The 20,632-nt window shown below is 40.1% G+C and overlaps 1 protein-coding gene across 2 annotated transcripts in view; it reads right to left on the reverse strand.

The window, feature by feature from the left end:
- The window catches only part of anos1b (anosmin 1b), a 40,489-nt gene extending 25,051 nt beyond the window's left edge, over nt 1-15,438 (reverse strand). The window contains exons 1-2 of one of the 2 annotated variants that reach the window (XM_053634991.1): nt 15,059-15,438; nt 7,689-7,736 (exon numbers count right to left, since the gene is read on the reverse strand). In XM_053634991.1, coding sequence (XP_053490966.1) covers nt 7,689-7,736; nt 15,059-15,256 — 246 coding nt within the window. In that variant the 5' untranslated portion in view covers nt 15,257-15,438. The remainder of the gene's footprint in view (nt 1-7,688; nt 7,737-15,058) is intronic. The other variant, XM_053634989.1, reaches the window with a different exon arrangement.
- Between the last annotated feature and the right edge of the window lie 5,194 nt (nt 15,439-20,632).

The raw sequence follows: 20,632 nt of genomic DNA on the forward strand, positions 1-20,632 counted from the left end.
TTCCTCTGCTGGTCTTCATCACGCTCGCTTAGACATATTCTGTTTCTGAGCAAAGCTGACTCTTTGCCCTTGTCATGCTGTATTGCCTAGCCACTGACAGACTGGTCTAGTGGGATCTTTGTGCCAGGTGAAAGCCACTTAATCTTCACTGACAGAGAGACAATGCAGATATTTCAGCAAAGTAGAGGACGTTTCTGATAAAAAAAAGTATTAGACGTACCATATGTGAACTTATGTGTCTTTTGTAAAGCAAAAGGTTCAAATGATAAAAACATTTCAAACTTACACTGTAATAATTATAAAGATTAAAAAAAAAAAAAAAAAAAAAAAAAGATCACTTATGGTTTCTTTTTAAAATACATTTCCCAAAATATTTTCTTGGTAATCAAGCTGTTTTCCTCTGTAAAATTTACAAGTCTAGACATTTTATTGACTACATCAAAACTTTAAACTTCACCAACACATTTATGTTCTTGTTTAATAAGACTTTCCATTAAAGCAACAATTAAGAGAACAATTGAAATCAGGCTTCTTGTTCCAGCTAAAGAGAAAGAGGAAAATGAAAGAGTCGTAAAGTGAAGCCATTCCATAATCCATGGATATAATAACAGAAGTTCTAATACGTATGGGTGACAAATGAAAGGAAACCAACAGAAAATGTCTTAGTAATGTTTTGAGCTGCCAGGATAAGTTCAGTGCGCCTTGGCATCCATTCTACAAGTCTCTGGAACTGTACTGGAGTGATGAACACCATTCTTCCAAAAGATATTCCCTCAGTTGGTCATTTAATGATGGTGTTGGGGACCACTCTCTCACATAGCTCCAAAATCTCACACAGGTGTTCAAGTTGAAAGCTGCAGACTGGGAAACGCCATAGCATATGATGTACATTCATATTCATATACACTCACCATTCAGTGAGTGCTCGTGCCCTGTAGATGGGGGCAGGGTCTTTCTTGAAGACACCACTCCCATTAGAATAGTAATGTCTCAGCCTGGCAAATTACTCATAATCCTCACTAATATCACCGTCATGCAAGCTGTGCTATAGTTAAGTATCCATGCTGAATTTCGTCACCCTTCTTACTGTACCAAATTTGTGTAGCTGGTATATACTTGTGGAACTAAAAATAGTTCAGACCATTGATTAATCAAACAGAATTGTCCTGATTAATGTCTCTGGCTTCTCTACTGGCACAAAAATTCTTCAGTAGTAGGCTAGAGTAATGTCTGCCAAAGTTTCTCACTCTTTTCAAAAATCCCTTTTTCTGCCGGATTTAAGAGGCCAGCAATTGAAATCATTTAAGCTGCTTTAAACAGTCATGTTTCTTATTCAGTTTTATTTATTTACCCACAGTATTATGTTCTAATCACTATGAAGGTTGATCTTTCATTTCATCATCCACCATCTTCTAACTGAGGCAAATCCCAAACAGAGGTGCTTCTACTTTCAAAGAGTTATGTGAGGGGTAAGTGACACAGGCATTCAGGCAGGATACAGAGAGTCATGGGTTCTCAATTTTGTAGTCGAACCACAGCAAGCCATGCTGTTCGATGGAGAAGTGCTATAAGAGGACAAGTAGACCCAAACACTGCCAGTAAAATGCCATGCACAGTATAACAGAGCCTCTGGTTTTCCACTTTGCTCTATCCAGGCAAAAACTCGGGATCCTGACTCGGGATTCCTCAGGTATTTCAAAGTCTGTGTGCCTAGCCACAAGGTCTTTGTCCAAAAATTCCAGAATATCCCATCCTTCTTGTCTTTTCTCAGTACAGTAGATGTGTGGGCAATACATGTGAATCTTCCAGTGTGCTCGTCGGTCTGCAGGCTAACTTACATCTGCCTGATGTAATGCTATAGTGCTTGTTCGAGATGCTCAACTAATGTGTCAGTCTATAAATTAGAGGAAGTGAAACAATGCACTGTATTAACTTCAGCACTTTAAGGTGAACCAGGTGTACAAACCATATGTGAAACCAAAGACGCTGAGGAAGGAAGCCGGCACTATAGATCATGCAAGTATGCATGATGATGTTGCGTCCACTTTGGTGATACAGATACACTGGTGAGGTACACCAGAGACAAATGCCGGCATGATTTGTCAGGGCCAGAAATGTGTTACTGTTTAAAATTGACCTTGCTGGACAGTAGACACTGTCGATGATGGATGGTAAGCTTCACGGACTTCAGTCACATATTTAGACATCTATATGGTGCCACTTGCCAAAGTCATAAACCTCACCTTCTAAGCCTTTTGATTGGTTGTTTTCATTACCTGGTGCAAAAATGTGATCCTATTATGTAGTGGAAAAACGTGTTAGGGAAGGGTAGGCTGGAACACATTAAGGACAATATGGAAAACCTTTCAAAAAGATAAAAGCCAACTGTCCTTCGGTAAAAAAGACATTCACCAGATGAACAAACCAGCCAAGAATGGCCAAACCTTCCATCTGTCTTCACCTCTAACACACTGGCTTTAATGCACATGGCCAGGCAAAAAAAAAACAAACAAAAAAAAACAGATACACTGAGCTTAAAGTGTAGTACCATCAGTACCATCCACATTTAAAAAGCAACAGTACTTAAATAAATATGATTCTCAGACTTACTCCATTTTTTATACTTTGTGCACTTGCTGATTACATTTTGTAGCATTGGCACAAATAATTCTTGGCCATTTAATTTTTTCTAAAAGTTAAAGGTCACTCCTGGCACTATATTACTGGGGGAAAAAATACTACTAGTAATAAATACTCCTTGGTTTTGATGAGTGTGTGGTATGGTCAGTTCCAGTCATATATATTTATGGTCATTTTTAAGCCTCCAAATGGCATTGATGTGCGCAACATTATTGGACTGACTGTGATCATAAACACTCTTGACATTTGTTACAGAAGTTGTGACTAGCTTGTTCTCAAATCGACTATTACGTTTCGGTGGCTGATTTCTAAATCAGTAGCAAATGCAGAACTGGATCAGTCTCCTGAACTCCTGTGGGTTAAAACGACAGCTTGGCCTGTTCGTGAACCCCAACAGCAATGCTAAGCCTAGTTTATTTATTTGCCCTTTGCTTTTTGTTTACATTGTGGAGAGGAAACATCCTCATTCCTAATGCTATAATCCAGTCTTTTGATCAGCTACAGCAGACTCAACGAGCAGTTGGAGAACCACAGGCTCTGTTAACAATCTGTCCTGTACCAACAACGAGAGGGAATGTCATACGGATTTTTCCGGCTAAATCCATTTATGGTTGCTTAAATCCCTAAATCAAAGCCAAAGCCTAAAAGTTAATTTAAACAAGCCCTATGAACAAAAAAAATATACATTTCCAAATGTCCACCACAACATAGAAAAGCCAAGTTAAGGTTTTTTTTTTTTTTTTTGTATGTTTGTTTTTCATAACGGGGCTGGTGCTTGACACCCTTTATATCCTAAAAACAAAAAAGCTTTTCCAGCTGTCACTATGAATTGCCCTTTGACAAGCAATGTTTAGTATGACACTCCTGTCTTTTTCCCTTTGTATGCCCAAACATAAAGAGAAAATTCACCAATTGCTCAGCTTTTTCACTATATTTACTAGGTCTGAGGCTGTGCCACTGATGTATGGGGTGATTTCTGAAGCTTTGTGACTACATTTTAATAATGGTGCGTATTAAGCAAGACATGAGCCCATATTGTGGCCAAGTTGGCTCCCATTATAGGATAAAATCAGTTAATGTATTGTGGAGATATTTTTCAATAATTTATTTCAAAACATTCTGGAAAAAAAACAAACAAAATTTTCCTTTAACCAGTATATAGAGAACTGGCCTCAGAACAACAGTGAGGGGAAATTTGTAGCAACACCTAAAACACTGAGACAGGGCTTGTGGGATTGTGGGCCACTTGTTATGGGGACCATAAAAAAAAAAAAAAAAGATTCCACTAGAGCCTGGACCATTAATCAGAATATTAACCAGAGAGCTGGTGTTTTGTACACTGAAAATACAAAGAATGTGAATTGAATTTGGATTAGGATTTATACCTCTACTAAAAAAAGGACATAAGAAACTCTACATGAAAATCTAAGCAGTTGAAAATCACTATAACATTGGCTCATTTACAGATGGTGATTTAGTTTAGCAAAACAATGTCACATAGTTCTGATCAGGCCAAGAAATATTAAAGTGGCGTTGGACAATAAAAAAACATCATATAAAAGATCATTGCACGGAAAATAGCATATATAAAATTTCTGTCAGGTGTCTTCAAATTTTATGAATAGACTATGGTTCAGTTGCAGGGTATGGATGCTTTTTCAAACACCACAGAAAAATGGCTCTAATATCACCTAATATTTTCATTTTTATGTCTAAATGACAAAATACACATCCAAGTATAATTCTGTGTAACCTACATCCTATGTATGTAGAGTAAAATACATTGTGTAAAGTGTAAATGACCTTGAAAATCACCTCAGAATGAAGGCATGCGCCAAAAATAAACTAATAATAAACGGTTCAGTAAAAACACTTGAACTCCATTTAGCAGTCATTTAAATGTGCTGGAACATATATATATATATTTTTAAATCTTTCTGAAAACCAGAGCTTTTTTTTGAGACATTAACAACATGGGAAAAATACACATTAGACACAGTCTAGAATTTGAACTTTGTTATTAACACCAGTAGGAAAGAGGAAATAAAATGTAAAGTCATATCAGTAATAATAAAACACATGCCTCAGCCAATATGGAAGAAATTAACGCAGTAATATTTGGTTTTCCTTGAAGATAAATCATCCTGGACCTCATTTTTAAGCAAGTGAACCAATGATCACCTCTTGGCCTCTTTTCTTTCTGGTTTAAACATTTTCATTTTACCTGAAAAGCATAAAAGGTTGAAGGTTTTGGTTTGGTATACTGACATTTAAACGCTCTCAGGCTCCAAACTTACCATGACAAAAACCATATGTAGAACATTTTTCATTCACAGTTGGAAGGTTTTAAAATTCCACAAATGTCCAGTAAACGTGCGGTGCTGTGTAAATACCGTTACGGCTAAAAAGCCCACTCACAGCTGATTGTGGCACAAGCTGGTCATTAAGGTGCCACACAGGACACCAAGTGAAGTGGAAAACACCCGTTGCTTAATGCAGTTTAAAATCACCAGCTAGCAGATGAAAACAATTCATGCTGATCTACTGTGGGAACAGCCTGGGTGTTCCAAAGAGCTGCAACATATTCACGGTTACATAGGACATAGCTCTTTGTGTGTGTGTGCCACACAGAACAGAGTGCTAAAGGTTGAACCACTGAGATAGAGGTAGTTCAATCTAGAAACACTGAGGCTTGGAATGTTTTCAGCATTGTACATTTTTATTTTCTAGTCTGAATTTATGACTATTTGAAATATTTTTGAAATGTTCTTAGTGACTTGATAAACAGAGCGTGTTTGAAGCTTGTGAGGAGCAACTAATCAGAGAAACTTGGAAATAGGAATCCACAAATCTCAGTGTGAACTACCTGAGTGTTCTGTAATATGAGTACAATTACATAACGATGACAAATGTGTGTAGAACACGAGTAACACCGCAGTCTCAAAATGAACTTTTGAAGCTGGAATATCAATAAATTGTAGTTTAAAGTCATAATATCTTGTTTGAGGCCGTTTTGGGCCAATTTTCCAATATCGATTATGACTCCTCAAAGGAGATTTCAAATGTCACAAAGTGTAAAGTTCTTGAAAAACACAAAGAGTTCCTCTGCTCTCGGAAAACACTACAAAAATGGAAAATTGCTAGATCAACATTGGCCGGAGATGCCCTCTCCACAGGGCTAAAAGAGAGCTGAGACTGCACTCAGCTGGAGAGATTCCCCCAGAGAGGTGGCCACACAGGGAGCGACCCTCCACCAACTGCCCCCGATGATTCAGCTCAGTGACCAAGCCGGGGGGGGTCGGGGTCAGCTACCAGGTCTGCAGCTCACCTGCCAAACGGGGGGATGGAAGGGAGGGATCCAGACTTGGATTAACATAGGGAAGTGGGGTATGTGTAAGGCCTGCAGCTTCCTCGAAGCTGTCCATAAAAACAGCAGGCTCTCAGAAAGAAGGTTAATCGAGGTCTAGAACTGTAGAGAGGTGCGTGTGAAGCAAAGCCACACTTAAAGGAATATTGGACGTCACCTTTTTTTTCCTTAACTCTGGTCACATAGATGAGCCTCTGGGAATGATATCACATTCCTTACAAAAGCCGTTTTTGTACTCAATCACTACTAAATTGATTCTTTGAGTAGCAGATTAGTCTGGGTGAACTTTACATTAATGCAGAATGTAATTAAATTAAAGAAAGTATGGAAACATGCCTTCCCTTAAAAGAAAAAAGAAAAAAGGCACAAGCAGGGACCTAGCCTACATGTTAAAAAGATGTCCTTGACACATGCTCTAAGTGAACAAACAAGGGCTAATGTCAAGGGCCCTTTATGGGCGGCTGCACAGCCCAGGAGGATGTGAAATGGCTCTCATTATTTTCACAAGAAGCACAACATTTACTTTACCTATTATTGGAAGGACTGTGGGAGAATCACCTCCATCTGAAAGCAATTAGAACAGCTCAAGTGCTTGGTGTGAGAAATTCAGCCTTCATGGGGGAAAAAGCTCTACCTTTTTCAGGCACGTTTAACCTTGCTCCCTCAGGGCGAGCGCTGCAGAAGGCAGCCAAAGACGTCTGGTTTAGGCAATTACTATTAATGACCTAACCATGTTTACTGGCTTATTACAGAGAAATTAGTGCTGCATATCATTTCATTCTGCAAAACTGCATGTTAGAGCATTCAACCGTTGCCTGTATTATATATTACATTATACATTATATTAATTATATAATTTTTACGTTCATTGAAAAATGAACCATATCAAGCATATCAAGGGATTTTGTGGAGAAATTATAGTGAACAAACGTCTCATTTAATAAAAAAAAAATGAGGTGCAATGACCAAGTAAAACATTCCGACATTTAACAAGGAAAAGGGCAGTTTCCTCCTTCAGACAGCTGCTCAGTCAGTCTCGCTCAACTGTGTGTTTTAACACCTTTTGGTGCTGCAGTGAAAAAGAAGAGCACCATGAATTTCCTACAACCTTTTCATTTTATTGCTATTTCTTTCAGAGATATCAAATTATTAAAATTTTTTTTTAAAAACAAGCTTTCAAATAGTACATAAAAATGTCATACAGCACAAGCAGAGATTTGTACAGTGCTTATACACTGATTACTGGCCGAAAAGTTATCTGCAATAAAAAAAAGAAAAAGGATTTGACCACGAAAGCCATACACCACTGTATCATAACCATTTTGGAAAATAAAGTTTTATGAAAGCACCCTATTAAATACATTCATTGCATCAATAACCTTGGTGCTGGAGCAATTAAAATTATCTGCAATACTGCGACAGTGGAAATTGTATTAAACGTAATCCTTGACCTCAAAACAGGGTCCCTGAGCACATTAAGTTCAGCCTGTTTTGGTTTTCAGTTATGACTCAACCGAGCTGTGCTTAGTATATATATATATATATATATATATATATATGAATGACATATATATGACTGAGACATACAGTGTAGTTCATATAAATGCAATGAGTTCCTGGCATTTCTTCAAAATGGACAGTGTTTCACTGTACTCAATGAGGTAGAGAAATGCTTTCTTACCTGAGCACATCTCCTATGGTTTTCGCACCAGCCCAGAACCTCATCACTCTGTAAAAAGAAAAAAGAAAAAAGTAGGGGGAATAATTAATTTCATTTTAGTAGCCGTAGAATACAGACTGACCTTTTCATATGATGTGTTTTCCTATTCACTGTTATACATATTACTACATTATATTTGGTTCTTATGTCATCATTTGTAGGCTGAAACCAGAATTGTTTCCAGAGTGAGGAAGTGCACTGGGCACGGATGAATCAGACTAGATATAAACACAGGAGTACCACACGCCAACGCCATGACCTCTAGTGTACGTCAACCCCTAACCACACAGACTGCTGGAAAACAGGCAGCCGGGAATTAAACGTGACTAACAAAACTAATCATAGTGAAAAGTGTCTGTGTTTTGACTCAATAAGCTCTCTTTCTGATTCAAGCTGAAACATCCTGGACAATTCCAAATGGCATTCAGCCACTTCCATAAAGGAAAATTGTAACAGTCTTGCTAAAATAACAGAAAACGCAAGCAGCGTCAGTCATAAACAGCCATCTAAAACAAATCACAGAGTACCGGCACAGATTCTGTCCCTCTAAGCAGGGTTAATTACCTCTCTCTAAACACCCCCCTCTGGGCAACCAACATTTATCCTCCGCAAATTCAGCTCATGCCACTTACGAGCTCCCACGCTGCCTTTGTGAGGTCTTAATAAGCTCTTAAAGAGAAAAGAAAAACCCATTATGTTTGAGAGACTGTCCTGAGGTCCAAAAAAGTGATCTCGAAAGGAATGTTGGAACGTTACATCACCCCAAGAGATTACATCACCCTTTTAAAGCTTTCTTGATGATCGTTCCATATGAAAAGCCAAAACCCACACCTAGAAACTTCAGGCCAGAAAGTGTAACAGGTTCATATGCCAAACAGGTGAAAAACAATGAAAAGCACATCAGTATCAGTCTAAATTCAATATTGGGATACTGAGGAAAATGTTCTCTAATGCAGAATCTTATAAATTTAAGACACAGGATTAAATCTTTTGCCTAAGGGAGAGTAAGCCTTTGCTGCCTCTTAGTAAGAGCATTAACCTTTGTAAGTCATCAGAGGCGCTTCCTATTCACAACAGAGGTCTGATGGATGGAAAACGCACAAATCCTTCCTGAGTCATTTGCATCTGTGCAAATGTACAAGATACAGTTTAATGAATAGACTTGCATGTGCTTACTTCATTGTCTAGTTTTTACAGTGGAGTGTGTACGCGCCATTGAAATCCACATATGCGTTGTACTGAAGTTTGACCAAACTGCATACACATGCTACACACATGGTACAGGTCCTATCCATGACCTCTAGCATGCTACATAGCCAGCTGCAAAAGCTAAGACCAGCACATGGCCTTAACACCCAAACATATAAGCTTTTGTTCTGTTTGTTTTTACCCCATTTAGTGGCTTATTTCACACAACATGCAAACTGCCATCAATCATGGGAATTTATTTTTGGCTCTTCGGCTTACATGAGACAAACCCTCAGAGAACGGAGAGGGAAGTCATCAGAGAGATAGCATCTAAACAAGAAAGGGCAGAATCGAGAGGGGGGGGTGGGGGGTGGGCTGTCAGATAGGCTATGTTAAGCTGCGTCACTCAGCCTGGCGGCCGCCCCTTTGTTCTCAACCCCTATACCACATGTGCAGCTGTTTCAGCTCCAAGCACAAAAGAGAAAAACTCCATACCACAAAGACACTCGCGCCAACATATCTAAACACACTTTATGACATCTGACAGAATGTCCCGTTAAATTGTTGCAGGGTTTAACCCCTCAAGGCCAAAGAGATGGAGCACTCTCTATATGCGCTCAAAATTTACATTTAACTTCCTAATTCTGCCATTATGATGATCATTGAGCAGCATGGTTTGACTGTAATGGATTCTGTCTGGGGTTGTCTCATCCCAAATACCAAACAGAGCTGACTCTTGATCTTTGTTTTATGAAGCATGATGTTAAAAAGGAACCACATTCAAGCAGCCCTATTCGACTGCTCCAACGGGGAGAGCTGTGAGTGATTGTGGCAGCTGAATGTTTTCAGCCTTTCATGTGGACACGAAGAGTTCATTTGGACACAAAACGAGAGAATCAGAGAGACCTAGTTATGAAGCCCTGCTTTATGCATGTAGGGTCAACTGACAGATGTAATGACCTTGGCTACAGCTGAAATTACAGTTGCATGCGATTCTAAGCCATGTAGTCACAACACTTCTGTTAGGTTTCAAATAATTCACAGGTAGAAGTTGAGGAGAAACTAAGTGACATTTATATTTTAAAACATGTACATCTCCATTAAGATGGTTAGACAGTAGCGGTTAGTCATGGTGCATTTGAAATACATAATAAGCAGAAGGTAGCATAGAATCAGAAAAAGAATCAGAAGTAGATAGCCAATGTATACTAAATAATAGATAATGACATTACTGGGATCTGTTTCGTGCTCCAAATATCTTTATCTGTATTCAGGTTTAAACTTGAAGTGGGCATGGCCTAAACTGGAAGGGTTATTTATTTATTTATTTATTTATTTTTAAAAACTATTAGAAAACAAGATGCTAACATTTACATGCGACATATTACAGTGACAGCGATAGAAAATCAGCAAGTAACAGGAAGATGTGACAGAATAAGAAAAAAAAGAAAGAAAGAAAAAAAATCATTATGATTGAAGGTGTTAAGGTGTTCATGTGTAGTCTGTATGTATTTGATGAATGGGCACGTACTGTAGTTGATGGTTCAGGGTGTATGTGTCTGTGCATGTGTGAGTGTGTGTTTTCTTTCTTTTTTTTTTTAAGAAAGCAGTGCAAAAAACCCAAAGATAGAGATGCTAGCACTGTCAGTATGGTGTATGAAGGGTTTCCTGGTTGACAGTTCCTCAACCTCAACCTCCTCAACTTAGAGATGTGCAAGGGACTGTTTTTTAAAATTCCTCTTGCACAGTTATTATTTTAGTTTGTACCTGCGTGAGACATTTTCTAACAAATTTAGTTGATTCTAGCCTAATTTAAAGCACTACGGTCTAATGGTCTTACTTTGTCCCACAAGCTTCATATCTGACCGGTCACTCACGTCCATGCGAAAGTAAAAATGAGTACACCTCCTAAAGTATTTGTATCTCTATTTGCATCCATTTAAAACCTATTACCAGTTCATTCTGAATAATCTGTTCATATTCAGTTCCATCACTACTAGACAGACAGACAGATACAAAGAGAGAGAGAGAGAGAGAGCAAGAGAGAGGCATATAGCATTTCACATAATAGCTGAAAATTTAATGACCCTACAATCAAAGCTGGAAAATAATTAAGTCACCGTCCCTCCTTTGAAGTCCTTCGGTCCATAACTATTCTGGGAATCACACCATAAACTAAAACCAAAGCTTATTTACTTCAGCCCACAATGCATCTCGACTTCAAGTCATACTCCGAGTGCCATAATTACACACTTTTGTCTCTGGCCCAAGTCACGACAGCATTTCATGCCTCCTTGCATCGGCCCGCTTATGATGCAGCAAGTAGGGTCATAGACCTGACGACATTTCCCCGAATGAGAATTACGAGCTGTTTCCCCCCCTTTAAATCATTTTGGTTCTTCTAGTTACAATGTTGTTAGGACACAGCAAGAGGTAAAGAGAATCAGGGTCTTAAGAGTGCTCTTTCTGGTCCCCTTCATCCTGTAAACAAGTATTCTGAACCAAAGCGGTTTCAGTGGATTTTTTTATTACCTCTGTGACTAAGCACACGTACATTTTAACACAGCGAAATAATGGCTGTAAAAAGTTACTGTAGGGTCCAAATGTGTAAATATTGTGCAGAAAACAATGCAATTAGGCATTTGAGTCAAAGCGTTACACCACACAAAGACAACAGAGAGAGACTAAATAGAATTTTGGATAATCAGAGAGTTGCTTTACTGGCCTTTAATGCAAAATATCACTTTTGATAAAAATGAATAAAACATTTTCTTTTCTTTATTTTATAAGTCTTACATTGTTCTGTATAGGGCATATTCTACAGTGTAGATATCTTTCTGTCATGTTCAATGGCAAATCCACTACTTTTATATTAATGTATTTAGCATTCAGTTTTATTCAAACTGTCAAATGAAGCTAAATTCAATCCACACATTTTAGCTGGAATGGCAAAAAGAAACAACTGCAAGTGCTCAAGACTCAAGAGTGTTACACCACTCACCAAGCAGTACTCTCAAGTACTCAAGCAGTACTCTCAGTACTCTGAGTCTTCAGGCGTTTTTTGATGGCTGAAAGAAAATCTGCACAAACAAAACTGGGAAATTTATTCCATATATTCTGTAACTATAATACCAAGTCAGCAAATAGACTTGGCCCGGTTTCACAAAACAGGATATCTTCATGAGATCAAAAGAAAAAAACAAAACAACCTTTTTCTGAGATAATGAACATTGTTAAATCACTCTCCATCTGTGTATCTATCAAAACTTTCTTTTGAGCGAGAAATAATACAGGATCAAATTCGCCACAGAAACTTTCATGTCACTGTCTTCCCAATAGACTTAATAATGTGTGTGATATTTTATAGTTTGACCGTAACAAAATCCATTACAGACACTGGATATGCTGTGCTTATTTACATGACAAACTAAATGTACACCTATAAGCAAAGCTCACGTCTACCACAGTCTCAATAAATGACTGAGCGAGGTGTATAAATAACAGTGTATTTGCTTTTCAGGTCATTCTTGGATTGCGTACACATGTTTAATGCCACTGGAAGTAATTTCATGCCCAGTCAGTCAATGGATCATAAACAACATTTGATTATTGCTGTACAATAATACAATATTTTTGTGCATACTTCTTTTGCATAAGTGAGACAATCTATAGCACATGGCCGAACTGATGAAGAAATTCTGCAGCCTTTATATATGTACCACATACCTAGTGTATGAATAATTACCATGGACAATCATTCTGACATGTTTTCCTGTACTGAGACAAGAATTGAAAAACCATTCACTTATAATGGGAGTCTTAGATCTGTAATACATGTTTACGGTATATGAAGCACATATAGTTTTGTAGAACGCTTTCATTAATTGATCATTAATTCCTCACGGTCCAAAGGCATTTGTAAGCTCTGAATCTGCTGTTCTTTCAGGGATAAGAGTACTTTTTGTGGTTGCGTGATATCATGTAAACACATCAACACGCAAGTACTTCTGGTTTGCACTGTTTGTGTATGGATACCACGAAACTTCAGGGAACGTGTAAATAACTTTTATTGCTTTTAATGGTACTGGTCCAGTTTTAAGAACTGCTATAGCAAGAATTTCTCCCATGCCTGTCTCAGCCTGAGTCCTTTATTGTTAGAGTGTAAGGCTGTAGGTTTAAATTTGGGCAATGCAGTGTGATTTGAAATGTTTTCTGACATTTGCATCTCAACAACTGCCCATAGACTACCATTATGAATAAAATAGTAAAAAAATATTTTTTTGGTTTAGGAAAATGTGACAAAATTCCTGTGACCACACATACAGAGATGGATATGGACACACACACACACACACACACACACACACACACACACACACAGAGGTTTCCATTATTTCTCCTCACTGCAACACCACACCAATGCTTACCTTTCCATCTATCTGTCTCTATCTAGTTTGTTCCTTCTCCCACATATGTTAATCACAGGGCAGATCATAACAAGAAGGAAGTGGAAGACAAAATCAGATCAAGGAACAGGCTCTACTTTGGGTGCTGCAGTTGTTCAACCTCTGAACTGATTCCCTACCACTCACAGAGGGGACATACATGAGAGACACACACTTGTGACCCTGAGCCTTTCATGAATCATGAGGTGCGAACTGGAAACATTTGAAGGTCATGTTGCATTTGCAGAGCTGAGTGAAAAACGTGGCCAAGAACTCCTTGCTGCTTGCACAATGTGGAGCTTCTTCCTAATGTGGATCTAATTAGGGTGATTTCAAGCCACAAGGTCAATTAATTAGCTTGAATTGCTGCAAAAAAAAAGATTAATTCAATTCCTGAGAGACGCTACTAAGTCAGAACAAGTATAAATTCTGTTACTTGCTAACTTCACATAGTAATGCTGCTATTTCATTGGCATGAATTTAGTCTAGTTGTCAGTTTGTCTCTGAGAGAAAAGGCTTTCACGGGACCTACAATTTGGCACCACTAGAAAAAGAGCAGAAATTGGACATAAAAGAACACAGCACCATGCACTTCAAAAAAATAAATAATTAGGCTACACAACATTTGAGTTTGGGGGCCCCTTCTATTAACGCGTAGCCAGGTGGGCAATAGGAAAAACAGCCCGAAGAGCAAAACACAGCTCCTTCAACCACACTTTAAACAGCACTTAATGACTTCCCCAACTACCAAACTGAACAAACAATTAAGTGGGTTGTTATGTCAACTATAAATTGTCACAAGGCTAGGCAATATGGAATATAATGTATACTATACCCTACACTGTTCAAAGTATAGTGAAATATGTATTATTAAAAAAGTGTTTTTATAACCCAGTTGTTCCTCAGTGACCAAACTTTAAAATCAAATTTCGTCTGTAAGCTTTCACTCCTTTTCCAGCTTGAACACTTTTTTTTTTTTTTGCAAATGTTTCATTATAAAAAGGCTTTACTATTTTGTTGGCGCCTTGTTGGCAAACCTGAGCAAAAGTAAACATTTTTTTACACGTCGCGCACCAAGAGAAAGTCTTCAAATGTTGTGTAATAATATTTTTGTCATATATCAGCCACTTGTAGCTTGTAGCCATGATTTTTCAGCGTAGGGCTGGGCAATACCATAACACAATATCGATACTGCAATATATTAACTATACTATTCTCTTTTCAGAGTATAATGACATGGTCAAATGTCAGTGCTTTAGAACTCCATTGTTACTACATGACTGAAAGCTAAAATCTAATTTTGTCTTAAATGTTTCCTTTTTCTGGTTAAACACTTCTTTTTTTTAAAAAAAAAAAAAAAGTGTTATCGTAAGGATTTACTGTTTTGTTACCTCAGAACAATTCAATATGGGGTAAATCGTGTTACTTATAGTTTACCATAAGGAAGTTTTCAAGTATTGTAATATTTATAAATAATAATAATAATAATAATAATAATAATAATAATAATAATAATAATAATAGGCTATTTTTGTCATATCAGCCATGGCTAATTTGTGGCCATGATTTTCATTGTGGAACAACTCAACCAAACCAAACAAAAAAACATGACTTTTTATGAGTGAGCTCACAATAACAGCATGGTTTGCCGCTTTTTGAAAGTTTTTTAAAGGTGTAATTGAAGGTTAAGTCTCTGACCTGAAGGCGTCTGAAGGCGGAAGTGAGCTGAGTGATGTGCAGCGTGAGGCAGCGCGAGGTGCAGCGCGCGCTGTTAGTCTTCTCCACAGTCTCTCCGTCTTCAGCACCGTTCCTGCGCGCGACGCTCAACTTCACAACGCAGCACAGCAAGATCGGCAAAACCCCGGAGACAAACATGGTCCTGCTGTCACTCTTCATTCCAGTGTCACAGGCACGTCGGACGTCTCGAGTAGATTTTTATCGGCGTAAATCCCACCTGAAACTGACGCGCTCGGAGAGTGTGCTGTGCGCGCGCCGTCAGAACTGAAGTGCACAGTCGTCAATAGATAGACACTCCCCCACGCTCACACATACACACGCACGCACGCGCGCGCACACACACACACACACACACACTGCCATATGTTTGAACGTGTGGCACTTCGTCACTTGCCAAAAGCTTCTGACCAAAAACAACTATTTTTGAATGACTTCTCTCTGTCAAGAATTAAACTCAAGTTTTAGATCTTACCATATTTTTTTGCAGAACTAGATTTAAAAAATGACAAGTGGAAAATCACTACATGGGGGACATGCATGGTGACTTACTGGTTAGCACGTTTGCCTTGCACCTCCGGTGTTAGTTAGTGTGTGTGTGTGTGTGTGTGTGTGTGTGTGAGTTTGCATGTTCTCCCTGTGTTTGAAGGGTTTCCTCCTGGTACTCCAGTTTCCTCCCTTTGTCCAAAGACATACATTGTAGGCTGATTGGCATTTCCAAATTGTTTATAATGTGTGTGTGATTCTGTCCAGGGTGGTCCCCACCTCAAGTCCCCTGGGATATGCTCTCTGTGCCCCTGTGTAGGATAAGTGGTACCGAAAATGCATAGAAATCCTTACTCATCTTTAGTAATGGTTTTATCCAAGTCAAAGTGGCTTTGGATCCGAAGCCTAAATTGGGAACACTGGGTGCGAGGAAGGATTACACCCTGGATGGGACTGTATTACAGGGCACCATTCACACATTCATTCACATCTAGGGACAATTTATCTTAGGCACCTACTACCACTATATGGCAAAAAGTCTCAAATGTAATGCTGTAGCTTTAAGATTTCCCTTCACTGGAATTAAGGGGCCCAAACCTGTTCCAGCATGACAATGCCCCTGTGCACAAAGCGAAATCCATGAACACATGGTTTGCCAAGGTTGGACAGGAAGAGATCGAGTGGCCTCCACAAAGTCCTGACCTCAACCCCGCTGAACACCTTTGGGATGAACTGGAATGTTAACTATGCCCCAGGCCTCCTCACACCTCACTAATACTCTTGAGACTGAATGAGCACAAATCCTCATAGCCTTGTTCCAAAATCTAGTGGAAACCCTTCCCAGAAGAGTGGATGTTATTATAACAGCAAATGGGGATTAATCTGGAATGGGATGTTCAAAAAGTACATATGTGTGTGAAGGTCAGGCGTCTACAAACTTTTGGCCATATTTTACTGACCGTTCCCAGTGTATTTCTATGGGTGGTTACAGGTCTGACACTAGCTCTGTGCTCACTGGTGTTCCTCAGGGATCAGTTTTAGGCCCTTTACTTTTCAATATTTATTTATCTCCACTTGGGCATCTGCTGCGATCGCTCTTCCTCCATTATCACTTTTATGCTGACAATACCCGAATATACATTCACTCAAAATCTGGTGAAAACCTTGATGTTTGTTTTCTTTCTGACTGTATTTCTGAAATAAAAACATGGATGAATAATAATTTTCTGCACCTGAATAGTGGTAAATCTGAAGTTATGCTTATAGGTTCCTGTCAGCACATTTTCAAAGCTGGTCCACTGTCTCTATTTGTCATGTAAATCAGAGAAGGAACTCTGAACTACAGTTCCCAGCAGCCACTGCATCACAGTCACATGACCACCTGCACCTGAATGAGCACTCCTGTATATAGCCACAGTTTGCACTGCATTCTTTGTCTTAGGTTTGTATTTCTTTGGCATTGTTTTTGTTGCTGTGTTTAAGTCTCTGGTTTAAGTCTGGTTTATGTTTAGTTTTTGCCATAGTGTTTTGCCTCAATGTCATTGTGGCTTTTTGTGCTTTGTTTTGTTCTTTATTAAACTTTAGTAATTCTGCACTTGCATCCGTCTCCACCTTGAATTCATGACAGAACATAAGACCTCAACATGGATGCAGCAGAATTTTTCAGGGTCCAAGAGGCCCTGTATGAGAGGGGATGATCTCCGAGATGGGAGAAGGAGGGGAAATTCTCTCTCATAGAAGCCAATCGGGAATGGCTTGACGTGATGTACTCCGTAAGGGGGTATGTAAAAGGGCAGCCTTCCAACCAGGTTGGAACCATCTCCCACCCTCCCTCCCCCACTGTGGATCTCGACCAGCATTCTGAGTCGTTCAGCCTCTGTTCAGCCTCCCTGCTCATCTGCATTCCTGTTCAGCTGAGGACGCCGCTCAGTCACCCTGTTCAGCTGAAGATGTTGCTCTACGTCCTGGCATGGCCAAGAGCTCCGCTTTTATTTTCTGCTCTGCCTCGGACATCGCTATGCCGGGCTCCGCTTCGGACATCGTTCCGCCTTTCTACTCCACTGAGGATGTTGCTCCGTCTTCCTGCTCGGCTGAGGATGTCACTCTGCCATCCTGCTCAGCTGAGGACTTCGCTCTGCCATCCTGTTCCGGTGAGGACATCGCTCTGCCTCCATGCTCCGCTGAAGACGTGGCTCCTTTTCTTTGCTTCACTCTGTATGTCGCTCCCCCTTCCTGCTCCACAGAGGACATCGCTCCCCCTTCCTGCTCCATCGAGAGCATCGCTTCTCCCTCTGGCCCCGCGGAGAACCTCACTCCCCCCTCTGGCCTCGTGGAGATCTTTGATCCTCCCTCTGGCCTTGTGGAGAACTTCACTCCCCCCTCGGACCTCACGGAGAGCGGCACTCCCCCCTCTAGCGTCATGGGGAATGTCACTTACCCCTCAGGCTCCACCTCGAGCTTTGTTCCTCCCGTTGGCTGTGCAGTAGCCATCGCACAGCATTCAAGCCAGGCCGGGGATATCATGTCATCTCTCTACGGTGTGGAAGAGACCGCTCCACACCTGAACCTCAGAGAGCACGGCCACTTCCTGTCTTAAGCCGACGTCACGACCAACCAGGTTATGCTCGCGCCTGAAGCCGACGTCACAACCAACCAGGTTCTGCTCACGCCAGAGTCTGTTGACACGACCAACCAAGATCTCCTCATGCCTGAAGCCGACGTCACAACCAACCAGGTTCTGCTCACGCCTGAAGCCGATGTCATGACCAGCCAGGTTCTGCTAACGCCTGAAGCTGACGTCACGACCAGCCAGGTTCTGCTCACGCCCGAGTCTGCTGATGTGGACAACCAAGTCCCCATGCCTAAAACCGACGTCACAACCAACCAGGTTCTGCTCACTCCTGAATCCGACGTCATGACCAGCCAAGTTCTGCTCACGCCCGTGTCTGCTGACACGAATAACCAGGTTCTGCTCACGCCAGAGTCTGCTGATACTGCCGACCAAGTTCTGCCTTCCTGTTCCGCTGAGGTCGTCGCTCTGCCTAGCTGTTCCGGTGAGCATGTCGCTATGCTTTCTCACCCTGCTGAAGCTGATGAGCCAGCTTTCCACGCCTGGGAGCTGTCTAGCGACCCCGGCAAACCTGCCCCAATCTCATGCCTGTCCCTCGGCTCCTTGAGGAGCCTGCTCTCTGTTGAACAATGCCTGCCTCAGGACCTAAGGGGTTGTGAAGACATTTTGCGCAGAGGGCCAGGACCCCCGGGGGAGGGAGTGTATTTTGGCGCTTCGGGAGAAGCGCCCTTGGGGGGTTCTGTCATGTAAATCAGAAAAGGAACTCTGAACTACACTTCCCAGCAGCCATTGCATCACAGTCACATGACCACCTGCACCTGAATCACGTTCCTGTTTACGAGCACTCGTGTTCGTAGCCACAGTTTGCACTGCATTATTTGTCTTACGTTTGTCTTTCTTTGGTGTTGTTTTTCTTGCTGTGTTTAAGTCTCTGGTTTACGTTTAGTTTTTGCCATAGTGTTTTGCCTCAAGTCATAGTGTCTTTTTGTGTTTTGTTTTGTTCTTTATTAAACTTTAGTAATTCTGCACTTGCATCCGTCTCCACCTTGAATTCGTGTAACTATTTGTCATTTTTGATACCAGTCTTACATTTGATTCTTTTGTACAGAGCACTGTTAAAGCATCCTTTTTTTCACCTCAGAAATATAGCAAGACTGCACCCTATGCTAAACTTCTCTGTAGCTGAAAAGCCGATAAACTCATTCGTTGTCTCTCTAACAGATTACTGTAACAGTTTACTGTTTAGCAGGAGTTCCAATATCCACACTCAATAAGCTCCAATATGTACAAAATTCTGCCACCTGGATCCTGACTGGGACCAGGACATGTAATTATATTACTCCTGTTCTGGAGTCCTTGCACAGACTCCTGGCTCCTGGTCAGGTTCTGTGTAAATTTTAAAATTATAATTCTGACATACAAAGCATTACATGGCTTGGCTCCTCATTACTTATCTGCTTTGTTAATCCCTTACACCCCAAACCGCAGACTGCTCTCCTCACAGTAATTTGTTAACTGTTCCACAAACCTACTTAAGATCTGTGTGTGACAGGGCTTTTTCTGTCTATGCTCCTGCCTTTGGAACTCTCTTCCTATCAAACTTGGGGAAGCTCAGACCTTTGACATATTTAAAGCTCAACTCAAGACATAGTTTTTTAAACTAGCATTTGCTTGCTGATGTCTACTTTTATTACTATTATTATTATTATTATTATTATTAATTTACATTTTTTTCTGTGTACTGCTTATTTTGTGTACAGCGCTTTGAAAAGCTGCTTTTAAAGGCGCTCTATGAAATAAAGTTTATTATTATTATTATTATTATTATTATTATTATTATTATGATATAGTATAACATGATTTGGAAAGTGGGAGGAAACATTAAAACCCAGAGTATATCCACATGCCCGCAGGGAGTACATGCACAGAATCTCCACACAGGTTTGCTCTGAGTTCAGGATCGAACCGGAGCTGCGAGTCAGGAATGTGCTTAACTACTGCTTAATTAGTTCCTATAATCTGAATCAGTATAAATTAAGTCATTAAAGGACAAAAGTGCAGAACATCAATTGACCATGTGTGCTAGTGTCTAAATAAAAATAACAATCCCAATCCTCTTTGACAGTATATGCTAAAATAGGTTCACTCTCAGGACTCAGTAAAGGACTTGCCCCTGAGGGTATTAGCTGTACCTTTCCTTGTTGCTGGGGTGGTGCCGTCAAGTATACACCTTTTGTACTTAGTATGGATCTTTAAGCTAGAAATGTGCGTGCTTTAAACCTTTAAAGCTTTACTATATGGGGTAATTACGGTCCAATTATGTAGCTTAAATCCCTTATAAAGGAATACAATATCTGTGTTTGCAGCTGAAAGACACATATTAAAGATACAAAAGACATATGCTTGAGGGTTCCACCCCAGCAACAAGTTTAGTACTATTTTTTCTGAGAGTGAAGAGAATTCCTGTAAAGGGGTCTTTGATT

Source organism: Ictalurus furcatus, chromosome 10 (genome assembly GCF_023375685.1).
Source record: "Ictalurus furcatus strain D&B chromosome 10, Billie_1.0, whole genome shotgun sequence".
NCBI lineage: Eukaryota > Metazoa > Chordata > Actinopteri > Siluriformes > Ictaluridae > Ictalurus > Ictalurus furcatus.